At 37.1% G+C, this 26212-nt stretch overlaps 1 protein-coding gene across 1 annotated transcript in view; it reads right to left on the minus strand.

The window, feature by feature from the left end:
• Positions 1 to 9475: 9475 nt before the first annotated feature.
• The window catches only part of igsf3 (immunoglobulin superfamily, member 3), a 186835-nt gene continuing 170098 nt past the window's right edge, over positions 9476 to 26212 (minus strand). The window contains exons 7-9 of the mRNA XM_051118750.1: positions 18711 to 19121; positions 13382 to 13804; positions 9476 to 12385 (exon numbers count right to left, since the gene is read on the minus strand). Of these exons, the coding sequence (XP_050974707.1) occupies positions 12135 to 12385; positions 13382 to 13804; positions 18711 to 19121 (1085 nt within the window). The 3' untranslated portion in view covers positions 9476 to 12134. The remainder of the gene's footprint in view (positions 12386 to 13381; positions 13805 to 18710; positions 19122 to 26212) is intronic.

Here is a 26212-nt window from a genome sequence, read left to right on the forward strand (position 1 = left end):
TCAATATTTGCCTCAGCAAATACTAGTGCAAATACTGGTGACTATTAGTAATTCCTTTAGAATTATGAAACTAGTTTGGAATGTATTATTAAGACATTTAATCTTAGTCTCTATGTTAGCAATGACTTCAGAAATATTTATAATAGTATTATGGAATTTATTAATACTCTTAGCAAAATCAGTAGATTTATTATAAGCACATTATCTTATTCACATTCATTCAGATTTGCTCACTCCCAGAAGAGTAAGTAAATAGAGCTCAGTTTATTAGGTTGCTGTTGTGACAACATTTAATGTAGAAACATTACTTAAGCTTGTGCCAGCTGTGTAAAATGAACCACAAACAATATTACAGAAGAACTGATTAACATGCACTGACTAAACATCGTTCAACATGCAGAGTATTAGAAGCATCTGCTTACCCAGGTATGCTAGCAAGTCCAAAACAAATGGCTTATCTCTTCATATGCCTTTGTGTCAGTGTGAAAGAAACATGGCAGCCATAAAACAACCTTCAAAGCCTAGCTTTATAGGTAAACTAATACGTTTTTGTGTCATGGATTGTTCAGTGTCTGAAAATATTAGCATTTTTGGCCAGTAGATGCACTCAGGTTCTCAGCTAGCTGAGGTAGTTAGTTCACTGAAAAATTAAAATTCTGCCATCATTTTGAACACAAAAGAAGATATTTTGAAGTATGTCAGTAACCAAGCAGTTAGCCATCGACCTCTATAGTAGAAAAAAAAAAATACTGTGGACGTCAATGGCTACCAACAACTGGATTCTTTAAAATATTTTATTTTGTGTTCAAGAGAAGAAAGAAACTTATACAGGTTTGAAACAACTTGAGGGTGAGAAAATGATGACAGAATTACACTCTTAAAAATAAAGGTGCTTCACGATGCCATAGAAGAACCTTTTTTGTTTAACTGGTTCCATAAAGAACCTTTAATATCTGAAGAACCTTTCTGTTCACAAAAGGTACTTTGTGGCGAAAGAAGGTTCTTCATTTTATAAAAAGGTAAGAAAGAGATGGTTCTTTTTGGAACCAAAATGACTCTTCTATGGCATCGCTGTGAAGAACCTAATAAAGCCTAATACGTTTTTTTTTCTGGTTTAACTGGTCTTCACCTGGTTTAGGTGGTCTAGCTTGTCTCCCATTCTCACCAAGCTGGTGTTTAGCTGGTTGTCAAGGTGCTTTTAAGCTGGTTGTCTGGCTGGTTTTCCAGTCTGGCGATACGTTTCCCAAAAACATTGTTAGTCAACTATAGTTGCTAGTTCTGTTGTTAGCAACATATTTCAATGACATGGCATTACCCAAAACCATAGTTTCAATAAACATTCAGAAACACAAGCACAATTTGTGTGGTTGGAGCTACAGCTCTCGACCTTTTGTTAGAAGCATAACTTCTTGTTAGTATGACGTGGACTTAGATTATGCTCTTGCGTAAAATAAACAAGCTAACATGCTATAATGTACTGTATACTGTACTGGTACTGTATTCATTCTATAAATACACAAATTTAATTTTACTTTTTTTTAGTTTGCACAGTTTTTTAAGTAGAGCTAACATTTTGGAAATCAAGTAATCGGTCGATTGTTTTGGCGACTAATCAAGTAATCGGATAACCAAACAATAGCCTTTAAAAAATACATATAGGCCTATAACAGCAATGACGAAATAACAATTAGTTTAAATAAAGTATCAAAAGTGAGTAGTTATATGGTTTTATTAAACAAAACTGTTAAATACATAATGTATTATAAACAACAGAGCTAATGTACATTACGCTTTATAACAAATGATTGCAGAGGGTGCATACGGCCTGACGATTGTTTTTACACTTTACAGCATGATCTAATCCTTGTTTAATATTGGCTAAACAACATTTAATTCAAATGTCCACTTAATTACTGACATTTGGCCATTTTTTACGACAGAAATGCTGCAGCCACTGTAATATCTTGAATATGTGCACATCAAAACGTGTAAACTAAGAGAGTTTGAGCTTTTATTTTGAAATCAAGGTAGCATTTTGTGAAGGATACTTTTGTGTTCTCCTGTGTTTGCGTAGGTTTATAAATGATTTACCTTACAAATCTTAAGTGGTGTTCCCAGATAACCAGATGAACGTTATAATAAAACAAAAACTCACAACAATATGCAGAGATGGAGTTTGAGATGCTACACATTTGTAAATGACAACTTTCGGTGTTTTGCCGGTTACAAATCCAATATGCACACATAGCAAACATAGCAACATAGCAAAACAACAGGGAACAAAAATATCAAAGTCCTCCTCAGCATGATTGTTATTCATTTCATAGTACTCAGACATTAATACAATCCTAAACTGATTATTTGCCTAAGTTATTATTTCACCACCTGCACAACATTATTAAAGTCAGCCCTATAGCGCTGAAATAATGTGGTTTGAATGAGCAACCAAGTTAATACTGGTTCAGGAAACAGTTGTGGCTAATATTAATCCATAGATATATCACAGACAGCTCTGACCATGCTTAAACACAGGCCTACTCCTATAAAGCCATCAATCAACTTGGCCAGGGCTAGGAGACTACCACCTAGGCTCCCTTAAGTCATTTTTTCAAAAGAGAGAGGCAAATTAAACTATAACAAATGAAAGTGTTTTCTGTGTCTCTAATACACGTAATACTTTTCTTCAGCTGCTCACTTTGGCCTCCTCTGGTGAAAATCACAGGGTTAGCAGTGTACCTGTAAAGGGTAGCTGAAGCAGCATTTGCCTAATGACAGCAATTTTGCTAAAGAAAGGCATTTCTTTCTTGAGAACACCACTAATTAGGATCCATGAGAATGTAAATCAATTCAAATCCAGCATTTTAAGCGATTTTATTAGACTGTGAACTCTCAGAAGGGCTTGTGTGGATACGCTTCATATCTTCATACTTGAAACTCAGGTTAGTGAAGACCACGATGCACAGAAATCAATACAATGTTAACTATTCTAAATGACCTTGGTTTCCCTCTAATAAAACCCTTCATTTACATAACACTTAACACAACAGTAGCTAACTGGAGACTGGATTTAATGGGGAGGTTAATAATGAAACCCTTCGGCGCAATCTAACACACGTCAAGCAGCAAAACAAGATGGTAGGAACATTCCCTCTGTAAACAATAACAACTAAACGAAACACTTGCTCTGAGGCAAATGAATAAGATAGTAATACTCACCTGAAATGCTTCAGAATTCACGTTGCCTGGAACTAGAGCTCATTAAAGCGGTGCTGAGCCCCCATAGAAAACCACACATTTTAAAGCTCATCTATTATGGATGGCTGTAGATTGTGGTGAGAGTTGGTTGTTCAACAACAGAGCAAAATCAGAAAACATGAATACAGCACTAGCTGGAGTTTTCTATGATGTTTAGCAGTGACTATAGCTTAGCTGATAACATATGAGGCATATTTATTCATATGTTAAATCCAGCTCTGAATTTTAATATCACCACATACTGTTATTTAGCGTAAATTAAACACAAGTGAAGACATTTTTGATGAAATTTGAGAGCTTTCTGACCCTGCATAGACAGCAAAGCAACTACCATGTTCAAGGCCCAAAAACGTAGCAAGGACATTGTTAAAATAGTCCATGTGACATCAGTGGTTCAACCTTAATTTTATGAAGCCACTAGAATACTTTTTGAATGATGTCTTCACTACCTTTCTGGGCCTTGCAACATGTCAGTTGCATTGCTTTTGTGTTTGTGTTTCAAAAATAAAAGGTCTTACGAGGGTGAGTAATTAATAACAGAATTTTCATTTTTGGGTGTACTATCCCTTAAATTTATTTTGCAATAATGGGTGACAAATTGTGCATATCCTGCTTGCAAAATGTTTATTTCTTCAGAATACAAAGCAACTTTTAAACTGACATCACTGGAAAAAGACTCTGTGCTCTGACTTCACTGGAAAAAGAAAAATTCAAAATAAATAAATGTTTTCAATAGATGATTAAAACCACTGTCATAAAACACAAAGTCAACAGTATAATTACAGAAGCATGTCTGAAGAACTCCACTGGTGTCTACTAAGCTGAGCTTTTTTCACATTCCATACTTTATCAGAAAAACACATCTCTCCCGCTCAGCTGTGAGATATTAAAGAAACTGATGCTTTGTTTTCTTTCTGATCTAGGCCTATCAGACAACTCGACCTTGCTAAGAGGATGAGATGTATCTGAAGCAGACAGAATAAGTACTTGCATCGGCCAGCTGTGAACATAAACACACTCTTTACATTTTATTTTCTTTCCGTGTTCTTTTCCCAAGGCTTCTGTCTGCATTCTTTTATCCATTTTTATTCGCTCTTCTTTAATCCGTCTATCTGATTTCTGCGGCGGCCTGTCAGAAACATGACCCCGGCTCTGGATGTTATTGAACAGTGCATCCCAAAGCCCAGAACCGTGTTTCTTTGCAATCCCACAGAGGCGTGGTGTCTGCTCTCCTCTCCAACACTTTTTTGTTATATTGCAAATGACACAAAGGCACACACCTGTGGCACAGGTTTGCTTTCATCAGAAAGTAATTCCTGTTCCATTCAGGGCTTTCATAGGTCCTCTGACACAAAGCACAGGCGGTGGTGTCAGCAAATTGATTCGACACCGTTCAGACAGGTAATGTAATGAAGGGTAGCGGGGAGACTGTATTTACAAATTCTCCGAGCAGTTTCTCCTGCAGACCTAGAAATGAGAAACACAATCCGACATACATCATGGAGTGGGAGAAGTATTAATATTCATGAGCAGAATGGAGTTTTAGCCATCGAGTCAGGATGAGTTATGATAGGTGTGATGTGATTTGGTCCTGGCCCCTGGTGGCCATGCCACGCTCGCTTAGCAGACAGGACAGCAACAGCGGACAGGACCATCTATCCTGTATGACAACCTCTTGCTACTCATATCAGCCCATCAGTAACGCACACACTGAGACACAACAGACACATCAATTAGCATTCAGCACACCACTGCTTCACAAATAGAGCAAAATATGTTTAAAAAACACCCACCCCAAATGATGCAAATTAAAATAATGAGCCACAGAGCTCACATGGCTGCATGCGCGATTTAGCTTAAAGACCCCGCGAAATTAAAATGAGAGGTTTGTGGCTTTCACTCCATGTGTATTTGCCTTGATGTCATCTAAACGCTGGTGTACTCTAAACGCTGACAGAACATTCACATTTAGCAGATATAGGCTATTTAATGGTGCCCTATGGAATATTTTTTTGGGTTATAGAGCAAGTTCAAAACTGTCTTCTTGCATTACCAAGATTCACAACAGCAAGCTTATAATGATTTTTTGAGCTGTCTGGTTGGATTTTGCCAGAAATGTTGTCTGATTTCTAAAGGATCATGTGGAGACTTGGAGTAATGGCTGCTGAAAATTCAGCTTTGCATCACAGGAATAAATTACATTTTGAAATATATTAAAACAGAAAACATTTGACTTTCTTTAGCCTTTCACTTTGTAAGCATGGCATCATGCGTGACCTTTCCATCACGACTATGTAATACGTAAAGTTGAGATAAAAGATGATAGAAGTAGTATATTATTTATTTATTTTTAGAAAATGACTGATTGTTTCATAGGACACTTATTCCTCGGCTGGGATAGTGTAGGGCCCTTGAAGCTGCATTAAAACTACAATTTGGACCTTCAGCCGATTGATCCACATTGAAGTCCACTCTATGGAGAAAAATCCTGAAATGTTTTCTTCAAAAACCTTCATTTCTTTTCAGCTGAGGAAAGAAAGACATGAACATCTTGGATAACATGGGGGTGAGTAAATTATCAGAATTTTTTTATTCTGGAAGTGAACTAATCCTTCTGTTAGGGGTGGCTGGATGTATTTTCCCAAATGAACTAGGAACCTCCTGAAGTAACTTTTGTTTCAGACAACATTTGATCAGTTACAGTAGTTTGTATATTCTTTACCAAGCCTGTTTATGAGACTTTGTGTGTCACCAAACAAGCAAAGTACACAAAAGTTAAATATTTCATTGTGTTTGGGTTAAATATCAGCACTCCTTGTATGCCAGATTTGGCGACCGTAGCTAACTGCTGTAATCTGCAATTACACATCACAAAACATTAGGTAAACAAAGCACAAAAACATGTGTTCATCCAGACATCCTAATTCAGACAGCCAGATGCTGAGACTGGCCACTATCCACCATTAAATCAGGTTTGTGAGCAGCTGGAAGGGACAGCAGCTCTCAATGTGAGTCCTCAGCACTGCTCTGGAGGTTAACAAGCTCTGGCCTGCTATAATAACACACCAGCCTGCAGCCACCCAACTCCTCCAGCCCACAATCTAAAGCATTTGACTCAACCAGTCCAGATAAGTCACTGCAACATATGTCAGATCCCATTCTCACCTTCTTAAGAGACAATACTATCCACTCCTTGTAAAGCCCTGGTGGGAAATATTCACAAATTCTTGTTATTCATTAAGGTGTGTGAAAGAAAGGTAGAGAAACCATATTTTTTTTTAGCTGAATGTAAAGTTGAGGTCAAAAGTTTACATACGCCTCGCAGAATCTGCAAAATGTTAATTATTTTACCAAAATAAGAGGGATCATACAAAATGCAAGTTATTTTTATTTAGTACTGACCTGAATAAGATATTTCACATAAAAGATGTATACATGCAGTTAACAAGAGAAAATAATAGTTGAATTTATATAAATGACTCTGTTCAGAGTTTACATATATTTGATTTTAATACTGTGTTGTTACCTGAATGATCCACAGCTTTTTTTTTTTTTTTTTTGATAGTTTGTTCATGAGTCCCTTGTTTGTCCTGAACAGTTACACTACCTGCTGATCTTCAGACAAATCCTTTAGGTCCTACAAATTCTTTTTGAACCCTTTCCAGCAATGACTGTATGATTTTGAGATCCATTTTTTCACACTGAGGACAGCTCAAATGCCTCTATTACAGAAGATTCAAATGCTCACTGATGCTCCAGAAGGAAAAACAATGCATTAAAGGAGAAGTCCACTTCCAGAACAACAATTTACAGATAATGTACTCACCCCCTTGTCATCCAAGATGTTCATGTCTTTCTTTCTTCAGTAGTAAAGAAATTGTTTTCTGAGGAAAACATTTCATAATTTTTCTCCATATAATGGACTGGGTATGGTGCCCCAAGTTTGAACTTCTAAAATGCAGTTTAAATGCGGCTTCAAATGATCCCAGCTGAGGAAGAAGGGTCTTATCTTCATAAAAATAATACAATTTATATACTTTTTAATGTCAAATGCTCATCTTGTCTTGCTCTTCCCGACCTCTGTTTTTTTCCGGTTCATGACAGTTAGGGTATGTCGAAAAACTCCCATCTCATGTTCTCCCTCAACTTCAAAATCGTCCTACCTTGCTGTTTTACTATTTTTGTTAAGGGTGTTTGATGATCTTTGTATGTTCACTTTGCAAATACAGGGTCGGTACTTCTGCAGTGATGTAGGATGATTTTGAAATGATTTTTGAAGTTGAAGGAGAAAATACAATTACGAGTTTTTCGACATACCCTAACTGTCTTGAGCCAGAATACACAGAGTACAGGGAGAACAAGACAAGACGAGCGTTTGAGATTGAAAAGTATTTAAATTGTATTTTTTTTTTTTAAATGAAACAACCGATCATTTCGCGAGAAGACCCTCTGCTGGAATTGTTTACAACCGTATTTGGGATCATTTAAAGCTGCATTTAAACTGCATTTTGGAAGTTCAAAATCGGGGCACCATATCAGTCCATTATATGGAGAAAAATCCTGAAATGTTTTCCTCAAAAAACACAATTTCTTTACGACTAAAGAAAGAAAGACATGAACATCTTAGATGACAAGGGGGGTGAGTACATTATCAGTAAATTGTTGCTTCGGAAATGGACATCTCCTTTAAGAGACAGGGGTGTAAACTTTTGAACAGAATGAAGGCGTGTACATTTTTCTTATTTTGCTTAAATACCTTTTTTTTCACTTAGTAATACCCTTTAGAAGATACTTACATGTTCCCCAGAAGACAAAATAAGTTAAATTGGGGCATCTTCAAATTCCAAAACTTTTAACCCCAAGCTCTTAATGCATTGTTTCTCCTTCTAAAGGGAGCGTTTGAACCTTCTGTAATGGTTGCTTATGTCAAAATCATACAGTCATTGTTGGAAAGAGTTCAAATACACAAAAATGCTGAAAAACCAAAGAATCTGTGGGACCTGGAGGATTTTTCTGAAGAACAGCAGGGCAGTTTAACTGTTCAGGACAAACAAAGGACTCATGAAAAACTATCACTAAACAAAAACAGCTGTGGATCATTCAGGTAACAACACAGCATTCAGAATCAAATGTATGTAAACTTTTGAACAAGGTCATATAAATAAATTTAACTATTTTCTCTTGAGGACTTTATATAAATGTCTTTTAGGTAAAATATGTTATTCAGGTCGGTACTTTGTACTGTATTTTGTATGATCCCTCTTATTTTAGTAAAATAATTAACATTTAAGTGTATGTAAAATTTTGTTACTAATAACTGTAAAGGTAAAAGATTATCTTAATAGAATAGTTCAACCAAAAATGCAGATTAATTCAAATGAATGTCATTACAAATCTGTAAGACTTGCATTCTTCTGTAGATAAAATGTCTGTGGCCCCCAAATTCCAGAGTCTTACAGATTTGAAAAAGATGAGAAAATATTAAAACTAGCCCTTTAAAGGCACAGTATGTAATTTTCACTTCTAGAGGGCACATATTGAAAAGAAACAAAGGCGTAGTTAGATGATGCCGGAATTGCGTGTGGAATCATTGGGTTAGTTGTTTTCATTCCCATAGCTGATGCAGAAATCATGTTCATGGATGAGCTCATGTATTAAGACTTTATTGGTGGAGCACTTGCTAATGAGACGAGCACGACACACAGCTCAAAAGCAGCGGAGCTTTTATTATGCTACAGTCGACTCTTTCCGCTCTTTCCAGTCATGCGTATGTGGGGTAAAGCAGTGCTGTTTTTTATACTATAGATACATCTGAGTGTGTTTAAAGTTTTATTATAACGCTTTTCTGTGGGTTCATCACCTGTCTAATAAAACGCATAACATATTAAAGTGTCTCTGGTGTTTCCATAAAATTAAGGGTGTATGACGTCATTGGCAGGTGACGCAATGCGGTACAGGACAGTTGAAATTGCTAATTTTTCTGGATTTAAACATTCTTTAAAACATTTAGGATAATGCAAGTACACAAGTCAGAAAATATATAACACTGTTCTAGTAGTTTTTGGATATTTTAATAATAAAAAAAAATCTTACATATTGTGCCTTTAACTGCTGTAACTGTTAACATTTGTAAACTGGGCCAATATAATTGATACATTATATAAACACAGTCTAAAGTGTGGTGCACTGAATGTTTTATTGCAATCAACTGACAATAGTGCCTTTTCATAATAGCAGTTGCTACAATTTAATAAAATAAGTATAGATATAAAAAACACAACAAAAATTAAACAGAGTACAACAAAAACACAGAAGCATAAAAAAAACTATGGCAACTTTTTTTGTGTGTTTTTTTTTTAAATATTCAGTGCACTATTTTGGTTATTTAAAAAAGAACATAAAAATCACCACTTGAAAAAGCAGCACTGGCTGAACTGAACACACATCAACACAATATTTTTTGTCATTTGTTTTGTTTTTCTGCAGCTATACTGCCAGTACACAGCCATGACATGCAGCCCTCGAAATGCATTTACAACATTGTGAGAACATTATGATTCAGCTGGGCATGTTGAACTACAAAAACACTAGTTAGAGTTCTGAATAAGTCTGTACAGGTTGAACGACAGCAGAACCGTAATATCACGATCAGTGTCACACTACACATCTCTTTGCTTGAGGAAGATCGATATTGGTTAAATAGAACCTGTTAGAATGGCCGAACAGGAGCTCGGAATCAGCGAGGCCTTCCACAAGGTGGAGATAGTGAGGATGCCATTGATCTGACATGATGTCACGACACACACTTTCAGACATGAAATGTCTGCCTTACTCATCATGCACTGTACAGTTCAACAAAATTTTGTAGATAAAGAGAGCTAGATCACTGTGTCATCTGTATGAAGATTCTCAGACTGCTTCAGAATTACTTCCCATTATCTTCTAGGCCACTGCACGCCAAGTAGCCGAGTTATAGCTGTCTAAATGTTCACTGCTATTTCTGCCACATTCTGTCTATGCAGATTTATGAAGTTCACATATTCTATCTAGGAGTTTTATGATTCAATAAATAAGACGACCACAAGCTTCATATGGATTTCAATTTCATTTACAGAAAAGCTGTGATGTTGGGTGGCAGCGACCCAGATCGTACTCTGAGCGACTCTGGGAACAGAGTGAAAGGTCTTCAGCGTTGTCTGTAAGTGAGACACATCCAGTTTGGTGTCAGACCGCATGTCGCTGTTACTAGATAACACGTTATGTTTCATAGTCCATGTTGAAATAAAAAGTAAAAGAAAATTGAACATAAAATTCATTCACGCTACAGCTAAGCTCTAAATGCTTTGATTAGAAATTGAGTCTTTCTTGAACGAAACAGGACTAGTGTGGATTGCAGAGATCAAGTACTGTTACAGCATCTCCAATGGTAAAACATGGCAGTGTTTTCAGTGTTCATGGAGACCGACAATAATTTAGATGCTATATTCACCCTCAGAGATATAATCACACTAGAAGGTCTTCACAGGTTACAGGTTATGACACGGCGCATTAAGTTTTCACAATCTTTTCAATTTGTAACACAAAGATCGGGCACCATATTTCAAACACAAACCATAAAGAGAAGAACAACAACACTTGATGTGACTTCGAATATAGAGAAAACAAAATGTCAAATCCCTTCATAACTCATATATGCAGACGTTTGCCAATACCTGCTTTCCTCCTGGATCATTTCAGGGCACGTATGATGAAAAAAAAGATCTTGGCACTGAGAATGTCCCTTGAGTCAGTAGTGTCTTGTCAGCCATCTCCCTCAAGTCAACGTTTTTACAAGAAATTCAAAAACTCCGGAGAGAAAGCCCTTCATGCCCTCTTTTGTTTCCATTCAACCTTGCATTATGAAAATACAAGGAGATTGAGGCGAACGCTCACTAAATGTGGGGTCAATTGTGTATATATACACAAACAAACACACGCTTGTATACACAAGGGTGTTTTTAGAGATTGGTCAGGGTCAAGAGGTCAAGACCTTGAAATGAAATGGGCGATTTGGGGGCGTGTAGAAACGTCTGAGCACCAGTGATGAGGAAACATGTCAGTGTGTCTTTTCCAACATCAGACGGCTCACGTTACACACATCTAATCCTATTTGAATTTGTGGCTTTTGACGTTGTATTGGTCTTTGGCAGTGAGGATGAGCTGGGCTTCATGTATATCTTTGAGTCTGGGGCAATGAGGGCTCTCTATAGTCTATATCCATTTGAACAGAGGCAGTTCTCAGGTCAGTTCTGTGGCACGTGCACACAAACAAAATCAATATACATCCATTGTCAGCTTTCTGAGTTTTTCTGAGGAAAGATTGTCCTTTTCTTCCTTCATCCATACACCATTGTCTCTAGGTCCGGCAATGACCTTCCAGTCTTCTGGAGCAAAAATCAGCACGGACAAAATAACAAATAATATGTAATGGTTTCCACCAGACTTCATTGACGGGAGTAAAAAAAGCAAAAAGAAACTGCCGTTTCCGATCCCGGAGAGTGTCAGTCAGTTAAAATACATCAAGGCTCACGGATACTGCCACCTCAAAGGAAAGGTTCTCACACAAGAGCATGAACAGAAAAGTAAAATCATATTTTAAAAAAAGAAAGCAAAGCAAATGTCTAGGCATCGGCGCCAGCAGCCACCGTAGTCATGGCAACTTCAACTGAGGAAGGTCTTAGTCAGTCATATGGACGGATTGACAGGCCAGGCTAGAAGCCCAGATTACTTTCTGGTGGCCTCATCACGGACGAGGAGGAGAAGAAAAAGAGAAAGCGAGTCAGAGAGAGAGTGTAGATGAGCGAGTCTCTGATTGAGACAGGGTCATGTCCGTGTCACTGTTACTCCACAGAGCCGGGGTGAAGGCTGAGGGCTGGGGGGTCCAGACAGGTTGGGGAATAGCTGAGATGAGGCTCTTTGATCCACAAGAGCGGCGCTCCGTTCTTGCCCTCCTGGTTCTTGCTGGAGCTGCGGGTCTTGTAGCGCACCAGCAGGACCGCGATGAGGAGGATGCCGAAGATAGGAAAGGGGTAGAAGAAGACGAAGTAGAAAAGGGAGTCGTTGGAACAAACCACTGATTGCAGGGTAGAGACTGAAGTGGGGAGAAATACGACAGAAAGAGTCAGAACAAAATAATATGGAAGGTAAAGAATTAGTTCACTAGTTCACATTAGTCACCCTCAAAAACCTTTTATTTCTTTTCAACTGAAGAAAGATCTATCTATCTATCTGGACTGAACGATAAAACGTATGCGATACCCAACGTGCATCCTGTCAGTAAAGCTGGTTCTGTTATCAGTAGTAAATCTCCATGATGTGTGTGCTTTCAGATAGAGCAGCTTTTACTACACAGAGCCATAGTTCACTGACATAATTCCCTTGCGCAGATTGTCAGTAAACTATGGCTTTGTGTAGTAAACGCTGCTCTATCTGAAAGCAAACACATGATGGAGATTTACTACTAGGGCTGGGACGATCAGCATTGATTCTGAGATTTTTCCATGATTCTTTCTCAAATCAATTCTGAGCTTAGTTTTGAACAGCAGATGGCACTGCTTGCTTTAGAAACAGCTGTGCTCTGCTTGTTTCCAAATCCTTACACAAACTTGAACCTAAAATAATCATTCATACAATTCTAAAAGGTTGAAGCAAATTACAAGGATGTTCACAGTGGGCTGTGTTTACATTAATCTCATGTCATAAAAGCATCCTGAGCTGAGGTGAAATCAGCTGAACAAGTGTTCTTCAGCACTCTTCTTTGTGAGCGTTTGAGTGTGTGGATAAAAACTAGATTAGAGCACCATTTGATGTTAAATTCTAAACTCAGAATTGATTCCAAAGAGAATCGCTATGCATTCTGAAGATTTCAAAATCGATCCATGAATCGATTTATCATCGCAGCCCTATTTACTACTCATTAGATATCACATGTGATTTATTGTGCATCCCTACTATCTATCTATCTATGTGTAAAAAAAGTGGCAAAACTTGCAGTAAAGAAAATAATACATGTAGGTGGTTATGCAGCAACTTCTTTAACCATATGCATGTGTAGATGTGTTAGTGCTTTTAAAGTGCAAAAGCTCACCCTGCTCCATAACATTAACAATGGTGACTCCAGAGTTATTGGTGGCCAGACGGTACCAGGCATTGCGTGGGTTCAGCAGCCACTCCTCCACATGACAGTAGTAGTTGCCAGCATCTCTGGCCCGAGCTTTCTGGATGGTCAGACTGTACAGGTCAGAGGAGGTGCGCTCAAACTGTAAGCGGGAGTTTGGACCGGGCTCCTCCGTAGGGCTGCAGTTGCCATTACCAAACACTGCATCATGACCGATGGAAAACACACACTCTTGTTCATCCTCCTCCTCTTGGCCCAAACGATACACATACCAAGATACAGAGAAGCGAGAATCTTTCGAGGACTGAGACAGAATGCTGCAGCCCAGCCGGATTGATCCATCTTCAGGTACTGTGATATTGGATTCTGCTTCCTCCACCTGCAACTTCACCACTGCAATAAAACAGATGATAAAATCATAAAGTGCATGACAACATTTCAAATCTTCCTCAGAGACTGGGGTAGCATATATTGCAAACTCATTGATACATTTACACTACCAGTCAAACACTACGATTTTTAATGTTTTTTTTAAAGAAGTCTCATCTGCTCAACAAGCCTGCATTTATTTGATCCGAAGTACAGCAAAAACAGTAAAATTTTGAAATATCCTTTAAATAAGCGTTTTCTATTTTTTGAAATGTAATTTATTCCTGTGATTCAAAGCAGAATTTTTAGCATCATTACTCCAGTCAAATGATCCTTCAGAAATCTTTCTAAAATTCTGATTTCTGCTCAAAAAACATTTATTAGTAGTTGTATTATGTTGAAAACAGCTGAGTAGAATCTTTTCAAGTTTCTTTGATGAATAAAAAGGTTCAGAAGAACATTTATCTGAAATATAAAAAAAATTATACTGACTTCAAGCTTTTGAATGGTATAGTGTATAATGTTACAAAAGCTTTTTACTTCAGATAAATGCTGATCTTTGGTTCTTTCTATTCAAAGAATTCTGAAAACATCAGCAAATCAGAATACTGGAATGATTTCTGAAGGATCATGTGACACTTAAGACTGGAGTAATGATGATAGCTTTGATCACAGGAAAAAAATACATTTTAAAATATATTCAAATAGAAAGCAGTTATTTTAAATAGTAAAAATATTTCACAATATTATAGTTTTTGCTGTATTTTGGATCAAATAAATGCAGGCTTGGTGAGCAGAAGAGAATTCTTTAAAAAAAAAAAAACACACATTAAAAATTTTACTGTTCAAAAACGTTTCACTGGTAGTGTATATAAAGCCTATAAATATTCTGGTTAAATTAAAAAGAATTATTCACCCCAAAAATGAAAATTCTGTCACTCTGAAAACAGTATGACTATCTTCTTTTGAACACACAAGGAAACATTTGTAATAGAATAAACAGTGATGTAAATTGCAACTAAAGATTTTTACTTTAAATTAGTGCTGGAGAGTATGACCAAAAATCGGTATCATGTTTTTTTTTTAATAGGAATCTGGTGGTTTGACGGTTTATTATGGTTTTTTCCTGACTGTGCCTTTATATTAATCAGAATGAATGAAATCGTTGCAGAACCACTGCATTTTAATCATGAGTTTTGATGTAAATTAGATTCTATAATTTCAAAATGTAAAGCAAAAACAGAATAGTCTGATCTTAGATTTGTGATATTATGCTACACAAAACATTTTTGAGAGAAAAAAAAAGCAGATGGGCTAAATGAGACTCTCTGACAGCAGGTGGCACTTATGGAACAGGAGAGATACTTGCTGTAAACAAAGCAGCTGTGCTTTTAATATGCATTACAAGGAGGTAAGATGAAAAGAAAATACCATCTACACTTTATGAAGACAGTAAGTTCTCTTCAGAGATGCATTCATATAAACCCCTCAACCCCAAATCAGTACTTAGAATTTACTTCCTACTGTATATTTTCTCCTCTTTGTGTTCGTCTTCAGCGTCTTTGGCTTCTGTTAGTTGCCATTTACAGTTGGTTTATTTGCCCAGTTAACGAATTAGTTGTGTGTTATTAACAGTTCTAAAAGTTTTCCAACCATTAGCAAGAAGTGTATGCAGCTAACATGGATCTCCTCTCAATTAACGACGCTGTGTACGTTTCCTGTGTACTGGTATAAAAAAAAAATCATTCCGTTTGCGTAATTCATACCGGCACTATTACACACAAATGCTGTTCTTTTAAAAGTTCTATTAATCAAAGACCGCTGCTTTCCACAAAAATATTAAGCAGCGCAACTGTTTTCAACATTTATTAAACGATATGAGGGTGAGTAAATAATGACGGAACTATATAATGAGGGAAGTGCAAAAAGGATTTACATATCTGAACACCCCTTAAAATTAACTCTATTCTCTATCAAAATTCTGCAGGGCATCACGCATCCAAGGATGTGGAGCTAGCTGTTCAATATGTCACTCTTAAATGAAGGTGAGGATCATCACATTTTGTGTGAGAAGTCACAAGCTCCTTCAGCAGGGTCTTGAGCTGAGATCAGCTAAAAATAAAACTGTATTTTCCGGCACACTTTAAGGGGCTCCTCTTATCATCTTCTCATGTAAAAGCAGTGCAATTTGACTTTGAAGATGGCAGATTACTAGGTGGTGAACCTTTCATCAACTATCTATTTGTAAATACATTTATATGGATGCTATTTCAGGCAATCGTGCTGCGGTGAGGTGATTTGACGCTCACACTTGCATCCTCAGGGAAATAAGACTGGAATTCAAATGCATATTTAGATATATTATAGAGATATGCACTGTGTGTGTGTATATATATATATATATATATATATATATATATATATATATATATATGAAAAGCGAAAAAAGACAAAGGTATAAAATACAGAATTCATGAAAGACAGCTTGACTAATACAGTGCTGAGAAGAAGATTAGATATTGTATGCTACAGTAAGGGAAACGCATTCATGCTTAAATGCATTCATGCTGAAGAACAGAAAATGAATTATGCATAAACTATGCATAATAAGGGCTTCCATAATGTGAATGTTAGATTTGCATTATTCATTTAAAATAATAATTTATCACTTTTTGAAGTTATCTGACCAAAAACCACAAGGAAAAAAGTGGCCAAACTCACTTTTCTTGACCTTGATGTGTTTCAGAGGAGCAGATGTCTTGGCCACCTGTGCTCCTAAAGCTACTTGCTTAACGGACCCGAGGACAAACTACACAACAGAACGTGTCAGTGTAACAGCGGTAAGTCGACGACCCATGTGTAGTGCAGTAATATTGGAGAGTGTGTTGTGTCAGTTTGGGATGTAGGGGTTGCATCCGTCTTCCCTGCTCCTCAAAGCTTTGATTCAATGCTGTCAAAGAGCCCAGATGGCATCAGACTAATGCAAACCTCATCACCTGAACCACATTAGACCTGCACACAGAAGCTAGGTCATGATGTTACTGGAAAAAGTGGACATTATTGGCAAAAGGGGTGGGTGGGGGGCATATAGATGAATAGCTGAGGCAGTTTGCAGAAGGGGTCCTCACAGGCGGCTGTACGGGGTGAACAGAAGAGCAGCAGCTGTGTGGCACTCAGATGAGCGTCACGAGTAAAGCCTCTGGCAGTCGTGATTGTGTCCGTTATGAGGTTCTGACTCCCCCTCGCCGCCTGTACTCTGAGTGCTAAGGTCTCCCTGGCTCCCTGAGGGTCTGATACCCTGCACGCTTGCATTTGAGGAGTTACACACACAAAGCCCCCGTCTCTCTTTATGTCTTCCTCTCATAAATGCACACATGCTGATGAATGATTCAGCTCGGGCAGACATGAGCTCAGGATGGCTGCGCTCCATGGTGGTCTCAGGGGGAGAATGTTTTCATGCTGCTCTTTCCGATCCTCTCATGCCAGATGGCCGGTTAAGCCCATGGGACTGCTACACACACCTACAACTGAGTCTCAAAGGCTTCAGAGTCTGCTATAGGAATAAAGGCCAACTCGGCTAGTTGGGTGCCATTGTAAATACTGTCCAGCACTTTCCATGAACAAGATACAAACAAAATTCTTTAGGAAAAAATGAAAATGTTGATCGTTAATCTCAGGAGGGCCTGAGATGTTTTCTTTTGTTCATTTTATTGGAGCATTTTTTGCAACTTACTGTTAAAAATATACAGCTCTGAGAAAAATTAAGTGACCACTACAAAATAATCAGTTTTTCTAAAGCTGTAGTCTAAAAACAGAAATTTGTGTATTTTTCTGATTTTCTAGTTTTCTAATTCTAGCAAAAACATTCAACAAAAAAAAATAGAACCTTTATAACATTTAAAAAAATAAAAAAACATTTTAAAAAAATTACACACCATTCTTGTCTAGAAGATATTTTAATATTTTATGCTCACCAAAGCTGGATTTATTTGTAATAACAGTGGGCTAATTATGTTAAATGTCAATTTTCCAATTGGAAACTTGAAAGTTTTTACTTTAATATTTTTTTAAATGCAATTTATTATTGTGGTGTCAATACTGAATTTTCAGTCTTCAGAATCACATAATCATTATCAATATTTATTATAGTAATATTTCTTATTATTATCATCAGTTGTGCGTTTTCATATTTTTTTGCCGAAACCATGATATTTTTCGGGGTTCTTTGAGAACTACAGAGTTAAGAAATCTTTTGTAACATTATAAATGTCTTTACCATTACATTTGATGAATTTAACTCTGTACATCCTTACTTAATAAAGTATTAACTTCTAGTAAAAATGCAGCAAAAACATTGAAAACTAAATGTGTGACAGATTAATATACATGTATTTACATGCAAGATAAAATGATAAATATAAATGTAAATGTATTTACATACAAATATATATAGTTTTTGAACTGTATTTTTAATTTTTTTAAAAAGAAGTTTTTTTGCTCACCAAGCCTGCATGTATTTGATCCAAAGTACAGCAAAAATAGCATAACATTTTGAAATATTTTTACTAATTAAAATAACTGATTTCTATTTGAATAGATTTAAAAATGTTATTTATTTCTGTGATTTCAAAGCTGAAGTGTTTATTGAACAGCAAATCAGCATATTAGAATGATTTGTGACAGTGAAGACTGTGGTAATGATGCTGAAAATTTAGCCGATCACATTTTAACATAGTAAAATATTTTAAATAGCAAATAATAAATAAATAATAGTTATTTTAATTAGCAAAATTTTTTCAAAATACAGTACTTTGGACCAAATAGACTTCTATTTAAAAAAGACTTCTTTAAAAAACATTAAAAATGTTACTGTTCAAAAACTTTTGAGTGGTAGTGTACATATACATCCATTTGATAAGCACATTCTTACCTGGCTGTCTCACCACCACATGTGTGAAGCCGGAGGAGTCTTGTGCCAGGCGGTACCAGAGTCCATCCGGGTCCATGAGCCACTCCTCCACAAGGCAGTAGTATGTTCCAGAGTCGCTGGTCTCGGCACGATGCAGGGTGAGGCCGTATAACCGAGGAGAGAGTCTCTCTGACTGCACACGGCTGCGGAGACGTTCCTCCTCTGCGTACGCTCCATACTCAAACGCTCCAGTGTGTTCGATCTTCAACAGCAGCTCATCTGGCTCTCCTGGCTCGGCCTTCCGGGCGTACCACAGAACAGCATGCTGAGAGTCCGGGCTGGTTTGAGAGGTGATGGAGCAGTTGACACGCACCCGACTGTCCTCCAAAAACTGCAGACTCTGGTTGGACTTGTGCACCTTCAGTTTACTCACTAAAAGAGGAGAATGGAAAAAGGGGAAATGTTAGAACAATAAACATTGAGATTTACAGTCTATTTAGAGCAAATACATTAAAAATAAAAAAAATTCTGCCTCTTGTCTGATGGGAGAACCCTTGTGAAAAGAAGTGCACTTAATTAGACTTGTTGCATACTTCAAATCCTAAAAGTGTATTTAACCTCTAAGCCATCACGGGTTTATATGACGTGCTTCTTTCAGACGAATACAGTCGGTGTTATATTAAAAAATCTCCAAGCTTTATCATGGCAGTGAATGGCTGTTAAAATTCTGAAGCAAAATAAACTGCATCCATCCATCATAAAAAGTACTCCACATGGCTCCGGGGTGTTAACAAAGCCCTTCTGAAATGAATCAATGCATTTGTGTAAGAAAAATATCCATATTTAAAACTTCATAAACCACAATCTCTAGCTTCCGCTAACTGTCGTACACGTGTTCAAGAAAGAGTGGCATTCCAGCGGCATTAAATATTGATATTTTTCTTACACAAATGCATAGATTCACATTAGAAGGCCTTTATTAACCCCCCAGAGCCATGTGGAGTACTTTTTATGATGGATGACTGCATTTTTGTGGGCTTCAAAATCTCAACAGCCACTCACTGCCATTATAAAGCTTGGAAGAGCCAGGACATTTTTAAATATAACTCTGACTATTTTCTTTTGAAAGAAGAAAGTCATGTACACCTAGGATGGCTTGAGGATGTGTAAATCATGGGGTAATTTTCATTTTTGGGTGAACTATATTTGTTGCTGCCGAGGGAGTGCTGGAAATGCTCGTTTTAGATTCGGAAGAAATAAGACGTCAGAAATATTCTTGGGGGAGCAGAGCTGTGGGATCCTGGGCATACATATTGGATTACTACAGGTGCGTCAGGTGTGACTGCCATCAGCAATGGCTGCTATTTCACACCATGAGTGGATTTATGAGCGCCACAAGAGCTCAGGAAGACACAATGTAGATTGGAAACACACTTTCACACCTGCAAATAAAAGGTCTCACATACTTACAAATGTAGATCATTAGATAAGTGCTACAGAGAAGCACTTAAAAGTAAAAAGAGCAGATGTCCTACATGTTCAGCCCTGTTATTTGGCACGAAAATGTGCAAATGTTTCAGGCACACTTTCAAACGCATTAAACATATGCTACTGCATTACTCCTCCCATTTTGCCTCAACTAACACACGCAGTGTCTTTAATCGAGAAAATACAAAATTGGTGGGACTTCATATGATTGTTTCTTTTATTACCTCAAATTAATGAGCATCTGTGAAACTTCACATTCTGTTTTTCCTGCTTTAATGGCTCTTGGCTAAAAATCCAATTTTCCACTGACACTTTGGCTCCAGTAATCCCCATCACGCATTTCTGCACTTCTAGCAAAGTCCCTTGATTCATCCCTAAGCCTGGACCTTCTCCGTGAATAACAGTGGCATGAACACTCTCATGCTTCTAACCAGCAGGCCAGAAACTCAATCCCTGCAGCAAAGCTCCTCAACTCAATTGTATAATGTCAAATCTCACCGATTTAACACTATTTTTTTTTCTTCTTTTCAACCCCTTGGTTTAAGAAACCGCAAAAGGATTGTTCCTCAATTTAGCCTTTTAACTTATCAAATATAAGAGCTTTATTCCATATTCTTAGAAGCAAAACATAAACCACTCCCAAAAGTGCAGAGAAAACTATGACAAATAATTAATGTTCACAACTGTATCTGATGTGACAGCTGTGTGTGTTTGCAGTATTACTGCCGTCTGCTGACATACTGTTGTCATTGTACATACTATCAGGCCAAGAGCTTCTAAAATTAAAATGTCACACTGCAAAATGAGCTTTGTTCACTCCTGCAGGGCTGTCAGAGTTAATATCTCCCTACAGTTCAGCTCTAAAACAGAACACTCCAACAAAATTGACAAGAATGAGTGTCTGTGTCCCTTCAGTTGTTGATGGTAGTTGCACTAGATCAGTTGCTTGTTGGCATACAGCCAGCTAACTAACTGCTAATTTAGCTTTTAAAAGATAAGCTACTTAGTAACAAAAGAAAAAAAACACTGAGAATCAAAGTCAATTTTTAATATGTTAAAATGTTTGAAAGCTTTTAAAAGCAAGATAGCTCATTCTCACTAATCTTTACTCACTAAATACTCACTAACAAGACTATTAAAAATTACTGGGTTGTTTCAACCCAAACTTAGGTAAAATATGGACAAACCCAACTGCTGGGTTAGAAATGGAATTTAAAAATGTAACCAAATGGTTGGGTTTGTCCATATTTTACCCAAGTCTGAGTACTTTTAAGAGTGAAGATGTTAAAAACTCTGATGGGAAAACATGTATGTAAAACACATACTGTTCAAAAGTTTGGGGTCAATATGTTTTTTTCCCAAATAAGTTATTATTTTTATTCAGGATACATTACATTGAAAAAGTGACGGTACAGACACATTATTACAGAAGATTTCTTTCAAATAAATGCTGTTCATTTGAAACTTCTATTAATTAAATAATACTGGAAAAAAGTATCAGGTTTTCCACAAAACAGTTTTCAACATTGTTAATATTAATAAATGTTTCTTGTAAATCAGCATATTAGAACGATTTCTGAAGGATCATGTGACATTGAAAACAGGAGTAATGGCTGTTGAAACTTCAGCTTTGCATCACAGGAATGTTACGTTTTAAAATATTTTAAAATAGACAATTGTTATTTTACTGTAATGACATTTCAGTTCAGTCTCTTGACGTACAGGAGATTTCAAAAAGACTGAAATCTTACCGACCCCAAACTTTTAAGCGGTTGTGTATTTTCATTGAACTGCAGGAAGTTTTCAGCATACACATAAAGAGTATATTCCGAATCTGCAGTGGGCCTGAATTTAATTGAGATTGACAAAAATGCACATAAACTTTAGTAGTTTTTATCACTGCTAACAGGCATTTATCCTTTAAATGTAAAATGTCATCTTGTGTGCCCTCACACATAAAACATTACTGGTTGGGTGCACACTAAAGATGCTCTCAAAGCGCTGGCAGGCATTCCATAGGGAATCTCTGCAGAACCCTTCAGAGCTAGCAGCTAATCGCAGGAGAATGCCTCTTCAATCCTCTAAAGCAGAACCACCAATGGATGGGATTTCCACACAACAGATTTTTTAGTTTTCTTTCTAATTTCTCCGGTTTTGACAGAAAACAAAGGCTGAAAAAGAGATGTCAGGGATTAAAGACCCCGTGAAATCTAAATTAGAGTTCTGTGGCTTTTAGTTCATGTAGTTTAGCTTTGAAGCCATCTGTGTGTTAGTGCACACGTCAATGTTGAAAATTCACTTTTAGCAGATATATGCGGTTAAAATTTACAATCCTACGCATCTGTAAAGAGGCTGAGTTTATTTCCTATCATTTTTTCATGATCTCAACATCGCACTTTTTTTTAACCTTAAAGGATTAATTCACTTCCAGAATAAAAATGTCATTATAATTTACTCACCCCCATATCATCCAAGATGTTCATGTCTTTCTCTCTTAAGATGAAAAGAAATTAAGGTTTTTGAGGAAAACATGCCAGGATTTTTCTTAATATAGTGGACTTCAATAGGGATCAGCAGGTTGAAGGTTGGCACAATCCCAGCTGAGCAATAAGAGTCTTATGTAATGAAACTTAAAAAACTTTTTAACCACAAACGCTCAACGTGCACTAGCTCTGGAAGGGTCACGCACGGTTAGTGCTTCATCTGTGTACTCTGGTTCAAAACGGTAGGGTAGGGCGAAAAACTCCTCATCTCATTTTCTCCTCCACAATCATCCAACATCATTATTTTACCTTTTTTTTTGTAAAGGCTGGTTGACTTTCTTTGCACGTTCACTTTGTAAACACTGGGTTGGTACTTAATGCACGTAATGCGTGAAGTCGAGGTAGTGCAAGATGAGCATTTGTGGTTAAAAAGTATATAATTTTTTTTTATATTTTTTTAGACCCTCATTCCTCAGCTGGGATCATGTAGAGCCCCCTTTGAAGCTGCATTAAAACTGCAATTTGGACCTTAAACCCACTGGCTCCCATTGAAGTCCACTATATGGAGAAAAATCCTGGAGTGTTTTCCTCAAAAACCTTCATTTCTTTTCGACTGAAGAAAGAAAGGCATGAACATCTAGGATGACATGGGGGTGAGTAAACTATCACTAAATATTCATTCTGGAAGTGAACCAATCCTTTAATATGTTGAGATCATAAGAAGTTGAAAAACTCTTTGATAAACCACACCCAAACTTCCTGTTTCCATAGGAAATACATCAACACAGGAAAACAAATTACACTTTAATGCCACTAAAACTGTGCTCACGAGTTGACAGTTCTAAAAGTTTTTTTGTGGCTGATCACATCATCCGATCACAGGTGCATTCAGCGTTACATGATTGTCAGAAAATCATGTTTACAAACACACTGGCATTTTTAAAGCACCTAATACTGTTGTTTGACTCTAGCACTGCTGCACAATTAAATACAATCATACAATATTGCCCGGATTTACATAAAGTTATTCACAGAGGCTTTGAAATCAGAGAAAAGTAATGCACGGCAGCTCACAGCTGAGACACGGTTTAGTCTCCTGGGCAACAAAAAAGCAATACAGCGAATATGATTGGAAACATTTGCCTTCTCTGTTTCAAGCTCACTCTGGTCAATGCTTTTCTTTCAACATGATGCATAAGTGGACTTGGAGCGGAGGACTGATGCTCTGCTCTCTCTCTTCCCCATTCAATTTTCTAATAAAGAAAATGAGCAGAGCAGGGAGCTTTTGACAAGACGGAAATGAGGTCCATTGGTCTTTGTACTTTTCTGTCTTACAGGAGCAGCGATCCTTTCATTAGCTCCCAAGAGTTGCAGCAGATAAGATTATCTCCCCACTCATATTAGCCATAGTTATGAATGCTCTTGCGTGGGCTTTCCATCAATCACTTGCTTTTAGGGTTACCGAATTCTTCGGAGGGTCTCCTCCATGTGTCCTACTGAAGGAAAGCGGCCAATTAAATTCTGACAGAATCCTCTCTGACGCCGACTCCACCAGGCATGATTAAACAATTTAATTAAACCAGATATTTGTTCTTGACAAAACTGCAAGCCATTTCATTTTTGTCGTATAATCGAATTAGGAAAATCAATAAATGTATGAAAAGCGAGAAGGAAAAGAATGATGGGAGAGTAAGAGAGACTGCAAAAATGAAGCAAATCAAGCAGCACATTTTAAACAGCTCAGAGCTTGATTAGAGGCAGTTTGTGACGGCTCTCAGACGGAGGGCGAGGAGGTGCGGAGGGGGAGGTTGGCAGCAGAAAAAGCAAACAGAGAAAATGTTTAGAGTGCATTTGTGATTTTCTAAGAAGACAGCGAGCCGCGTTCCCTCCTCCTGCGTGTGTCCAATTTGTTAGCCCCAGTTAATTACCAACACGCTGTGCTGCCGAGATAAAGATGCTTTTATTTGGTTTATTTATTGATGACACAATCTCCAAAGATAATGCAGCCTTCCCATCAAGAAACACAAAACATTTATTTATTGCATCAAGAAAACATCCACATGCACTGGAGATTTTAAAGGGGAATAAAAAAAAAGTTTATCGTGCTACGAAAACATACTATAATGCAAACAAAATGTCCTTGCCAGTCCAAAAAGAGCATTTATTGAAACTAAAGCTCGAACTATATGTTCCCACTGAGATCTCGGGTAAAAGTCAGAATGTACAGCTTGTAGGAGCAGTCACACAGCATGAATGCCACACTAAATTTCTGACACTGCCAGAACTTTGTCAGAGTCTGACATTTATTGCAAAAGCCCACTCAGTCACAGTGAGGTAGAAAGGAAGGAGGAAATAATGAGAAAAAAAGTAATATTTAGCTAATCTTATGCTGTTCCTGACATCTAAACGCTCACCTATTATTCATCAATCTTAAATATGGCTTCTTATCAGAAAGATGTATGTAGTAGCAACTTTACATGGCAGCTCAATCTAATGTTAATCGGGGCACCGGTACACTTACTTGCTCTTAAAATACTCCGTCATTTTGGTCATACAAAGAAAAGTAATAAATCTTTTGAATCTGTAAAAATTCTCTGTTTATTTGCGTGCACTCGCAAGAACAACGAAACGTTGCACCTTTGTAAAATAATGAAAGCAAACAGGATGCGCCTTCTGCCGTCTTGGTCTCTGTGGACTTCAGAGCGAAACTCTGTTTATACTGCTTACAGACATGACAAATATATCTATAAAGAGTGAAATGTCTACTTTCAACTGAACCAATTCAAATAGAAAACAAATATAGATTATGTAATCTGTATGAAACATGCATACAGCTGTATCATTACTGCAGAGATGTGTCGAGAGAGTGTCGCCGACTTTATCTCTTAAACCAAAAATAAAGTGCTAATTCATTAACAAATTATTAAAATGTTAATGCAGTCTCCTTGCTGTTTTTCTCAGACATATTCATAATTATTATATCGTGCTATATTATTATTTTTTTGCGTGCGCTTGAGCACTTATTAGGATGTGTAGGCAATTAAAGGCTCATTATTTTAATTAATATGGTTTATTAATAAATGTGTGACTTATAGTCGACTAATGCTTAAAGGGGTCCTATTATGCTTTTTCACTTTTTGACTTTTAGTCAGTGTGTGGTGTGTATGTTTGGGCATAAAAAAGATCTACAAAGTTACAGATCTCAAAGTCCACTCTAAAAGAAGATATTTAGTTTTTAAAAAAAATCCCTTTTCAAGAACTACATCGAACAGCCTACAACGTTTGTTTTCCGTACGTAATGATGTCACAACATGGTCCATTAGAATATCATTAAAATAAATCTCACCTACAGAAATTCGAATATTTGGGGGATGGGTAAGGATGAGGTGGGGAATTATCCTAACTTTAGCGATGCAGTGTGGAGAACCGCTTCAACAAATCGCAGCGTGGTGGGTATAAACACAAGCATTGACTAAAGGACAGATTAACATGGAAAAGATACCTTTTATCGAGTTTCACAGCGTCTTGTCTCGCTTAGTTAGGACATGGTGT

The sequence above is a fragment of the Labeo rohita genome, chromosome 9, assembly GCF_022985175.1.
Source record: "Labeo rohita strain BAU-BD-2019 chromosome 9, IGBB_LRoh.1.0, whole genome shotgun sequence".
Classification (NCBI taxonomy): Eukaryota; Metazoa; Chordata; class Actinopteri; order Cypriniformes; family Cyprinidae; genus Labeo; species Labeo rohita.